General features: G+C 38.3%; 1 gene segment (V, D, J or C); it reads left to right on the top strand.

The window, feature by feature from the left end:
* The first annotated feature begins 282 nt into the window (after nucleotides 1-282).
* On the top strand, nucleotides 283-3517 carry LOC139322103 (Ig lambda chain C region-like). The segment is given in 2 exon segments: nucleotides 283-331; nucleotides 3198-3517. Coding segments are annotated over 2 exon segments (369 nt in total).
* The last annotated feature ends 1200 nt before the right edge of the window (nucleotides 3518-4717 follow it).

The following is a 4717-nucleotide window of genomic DNA, read 5'->3' as shown; positions in this document are numbered from 1 at the left end:
TGTGACTCTTCTGTATAATTCAATGTAAAAGGAATGGTGGCTCTGTTTTCTTCACCCATCAGTGGGTCGTATCCATTGGATTGTCCTGAATGATCTTCTTGACCATGAATGGCTTCAGTGATGTCCAAGCATGAACCACTTACACCAAACCATTTTTGTTCTTCCAGGATACAATAATGGCTGCAATCCATTCTGACATTTTATGGAGCCCAGTAATTGTCCAAGTTGGGATCCATCTTCAGTGAAATGTTGTGAAATGAGGGCAGGTTTTTGTATGGGTATATGTCACTGTGGTTCGTCTTCGGAGGTGGAACCCAATTAACCGTCACTGGTAAGTCCATTTACCTTTCTAATCTTTCCTTCTCTGTAGCAATTTTGTCAAGATTTTCCATGACTTTTTCCTCTTTTTCTTCGTCTAGCAGACCTTAAGACCTCTTCTCTTGCCTAATCATTGCTGATTAATTTTCCAATGTTTAATCTTGTGGAAGAACATTGGCGAAATCAAACTTCTCTTTCTCCACTCTTAGACCAACATGATGTTATTTAGAAATCCGGAGTCTGAAAGAACGTGTCTCGATAATGCCAAATGTAACCAAAAATTGCATTTCAGCTGTGGGGGGGGTTCCCTCTTCGTAACCAAGCGGTGCCAAAATTATGGAATTGTAAATGTTTCTGCCGAGTGGGAAGGGAAGGGATTTATTTGACTTGGAGAAAAATTAGGAGTCGGGTCCTAAAATCAAATCAATCTACACTTTGCCTGTCAGTCACCTTTAACCACAATCTGTTCAAAAATGTTTGTTTCCATCTTTTGTTGGGTAAAAATGGAAAGATAACTTTGAAGGCAGCTTTCTAACAATACTTCATCAAAACTGAGCTGTAGGTCTCAACTCAGATACTTCTAGCTCATTATGTTGGTATCCAACATGCATTTGAGAACTGTAATTAATTCCATGTAATGTCAAAAGAAAGCCAGGTTAGGAGACACCTAACCACACATTCTTTTGCTTCAGCTATTCTATACTTAACCAACAATCTTGATTTTGAAGGAAAGAGGGCTGTTAGAAAGTTTTAGACTTTTTATGCACCTTAGCTTCCTCATCTACTTTTTCCATTTCAATCTAAGAACAAGAATCTTCTTCTATCAAGAATTGGGCTAAAAACATTGTGAAATAATATAGGCGTTTGTAGGTGAAATGGTTAAACTGATAGTGTTTGTCTGGGGATATACATGTTGTCTATACATTCTCCTGCCTTGGACAGGGGGTTGGACTAGAAGACCTCCACAGGTCCCTACCAGCCCTATGATCTATGATTCTACGGTTAACTTAGAATCATTGTGAGTTATTTTTCATCTGGAAACAAAACTATCTATAGTAGGAGGGGGGAATAAAATGTGCTACTTGCAAGTTTCAAACAGCCCTGAGTTGAGATATGAACAGCAAATATTACTTTTTGCTTAATCTCTATGAGAGGGAAGAAATTTCAGGCAAGGTAGGGTAGACGAAGGGATTCAGAATGCTCATTTAATTCTTCTCTGTCCTCTATCACCATGCAATGGGCACCTGCAGAAGGATCTGCGCTCTTCACTTTATTGTTGTATAAACCCCAGCAAACCATCTAATTTTTGCAGGCTGCTAACTTTTGTTGACTTCCTCAAAAAAAAAAATAATGACATTGTTTTCAATACTCTTAGAAAGTTGGGCTGAAGTCAATGAGAAGGTTTGATAATCCTCAACTCTATTCCTTCTCATGTTCAGTGAAAAAAGTTTCCCAGGAAACAGATAATATGATTCTGGTGAGGACCTAACAAGATAAACTGTTTCATCGTTGAGAAGAAACATCCCTGCATCTATAAAACCAGCATGTCCGGATGAAGGTCCTTAGGAAGGATGTGTTTTCATTAATGCTGTAGAAAGGTTGAGTTGTCTGAGTTATGACGAGTCTGGAGCAATCACAGAGTCAACATACAGTAGTGGCCAAAATTGTGGAAATCTTTTGGGAAAAGTGTATTTCTGAGGTTTGATGGCTAATAACACCACTTTATTTCTATTTTTTTGGAGTTTCAAGATAATCCTATTCCACTACTGGAATGGCCTGGGAAGAGCCCAGACCTTAACCCAATTGAAAATCTATGGAGCCAGCTAAAGAAACTTGTTAGTCAGAAGCGACCCAGCAATAAAACCCAGTTAATAGAAGCCATCATTCAATCTTGGTTTCACATTATAGCAGCTGCAGAACTCAAAGACTTGGTTCACTCCTTGGGAAGACGTTGTAAGGCCGTAAATCATGCTAAAGGTTACCCAACTAAGGATTAACCAACATGGTGATCATTTTTGTAAATCTCGTTTTTTTCTATGGTGACAATTTTTGTATATCTCGTTTTTTTTTTTTTATGGTGATAATTTTTGTAGATCTCGTTTCACTTTTCTTCTTTGTAACTGCTATTCTAATAGCAAATCCTTCATATAAGTTATTGCATTGCATTCTTGATTAAATTATCTTTCCATTGATATATAATTTTATGGTAAAACTCCAAAGAAAAGGGACGTTATTGGCTAGTTTTAGAAAATACACTTTTCCCAAAAGGTTCCCACAATTTTGGCCACTACTGTAGTTGCATTACCAACTCAGTTCCAGGTTTAGAAATTACTTTACAAGTTGACTAATGGACTCTTTCTGAGAACATCTATTTGGCCATCAGGTAGCTAGCACAAAATCAGCACTTTGAATATTCTTTAAGAAGGATCAACCTTCTCCAATCCATCACCCTAAGATATTTTTATCATGATGAATTAAGTTTGGTCCAAATTATTCTTATTTCATTCTTTTTCTTTATTTTTCAGCTACAAGGACTTCCTTATGGTACTTACTTGATAGAGGACTCTCATAGCTCTAAGCACTTACTAGTTTACCCTGATGTCAAGGCAAGATGTCCTTGACTCTCTGAGAAAGGAATGTTATTATGATTACATATCACCCATGCTCCATACAATCTCTCCTCCCAGTTTACCACAGTAGTAGTAAATGTGGCAGGCCTAAAGATCCAACGAAAAAGATGGCTTCCAGGCCTGACAACAAGAGATTCGAGGGTTGAAGGAACTTGCTCAGGGACTTAGGATCAGACTACAAGGTGCCTACAAACTTGGTCAGTCTTTGCTCTTATATCTCAAAGCTTAAACCAATTTCTCTTCTTCCAGGTCAACCGACAGTATCACCTACGGTGAATGCCTATACTTCATCTGAGGAAGAGATCAAAAGCCAGAATAAGGCCACCCTGGCGTGTCTCCTAAATGGCTTTTACCCACCTGCTTTCAACCTGAAATGGAAGGGTGGCAATGAAGAGATCACATCCGGCGTGGAGACAACCAAAGCTACCAAGCAGGGTGACAAATACCTTGCCAGCAGTTACCTGACCTTGAGCGCCTCTGACTATCAAAATCATAACGAATACACCTGTGAAGTGACGCATGGAGGACAAACCTTTGTGAAGACTGTGCGAAAATCCGGAAGTTGTTAATTCTATCATGAATTCCTCTCACCCTCCTTTTTTCTCTTTTCTTCCCCTTTCCTAATTCTAGTTTGATCAATAACATCTATTTCAATGTCGAGTTAACAGTCTGTAACCTCCCCATGCCTAAACCCCTTGAAATCTATCCCCTTCCCTTTGTCCTCTTAGTTTCCACTTTTAGCAGTTTAATAAAGATGGGTATATTTCATTCTTCCTGTTGTAGTTTTTTTTTTTTTAAATCAAATTGCATTTAGAATATACATTGAATTCTGCCCAGATCAATGTACAGGCAGCCCTTGACTTATAACAGTTCATTTAGTGACCAATCGAAGCTACCCTGGAAAAAAGTGACTTATGACTATTTTTTAACACTTAAGACCATTGCAGTATCTTCCTGGACATGTGATCCAAATTGAAATTTTGGGCTCAATTGTGATCATAATTCGAGGACTACCTGTTAGAGGCCTCTCTCATTCTCAGTGGCTCATCAGATCCAAGATACAAGCTTAGTTAGGCATCCCTTAGTAGTGAAATTTAGTTCTGATTCCAGATATTCCAAAAGATGAAGAGAACAAGATGTTGAACGGAGCTTCTTTAAGTTATCTCACTCACATACACAAAGTCTTCATCCACCTCTAAATGAAATGCATTGTGTTTTCTCCTAAATGGGGAAGATGTGGTTGAACTAGTTATGTGTGCATCTGGTGCTCTTCAATGATCTGAGGTAATTTTCAAACCAAAAGAAATCAGGTCTGGGCCATAGTCCATTTGAACTTCTGCCTTGAGATTGTGTCTCTTCTCCAACCTCTCAAGTCTGTCTTAATTCTTCCCTTCGAGGACAATCTAGAAATTAGCTGACCACATAATTAAGACTTTAATCTATGATTCCGCTCTCCTCTATGTTGCCCATTAACTTTTGATTTAGACTAGGGTGGGCAACTATGGCCCTTTTATGACTTGTGGACTTCAACTCCCAGAATTCCTGAGCCAGCCATGTTAGCTCAGGAATTCTGGGAATTGAAGTCCACAAATCTGCAACCTAAGTATGGTTGATCAATCAGTGAATGCTTTCTGGAGAGTACAAACACTATGAATAAACAGATTTCAATACCATGTATATTATTGTATTCATAGTATTGTACGAATATGATGGTAGGTGGGCAGCCAAAAAATTTAATAATAAATAACAAATACTAATAATAATAGGGA

Source organism: Pituophis catenifer, unplaced genomic scaffold (genome assembly GCF_029215685.1).
Source record: "Pituophis catenifer annectens isolate HBS135680 unplaced genomic scaffold, rPitCat1.0.hap2 SCAF_10, whole genome shotgun sequence".
Lineage (NCBI taxonomy): Eukaryota > Metazoa > Chordata > Lepidosauria > Squamata > Colubridae > Pituophis > Pituophis catenifer.
This window is presented reverse-complemented; position numbering and strand designations above follow the sequence as displayed.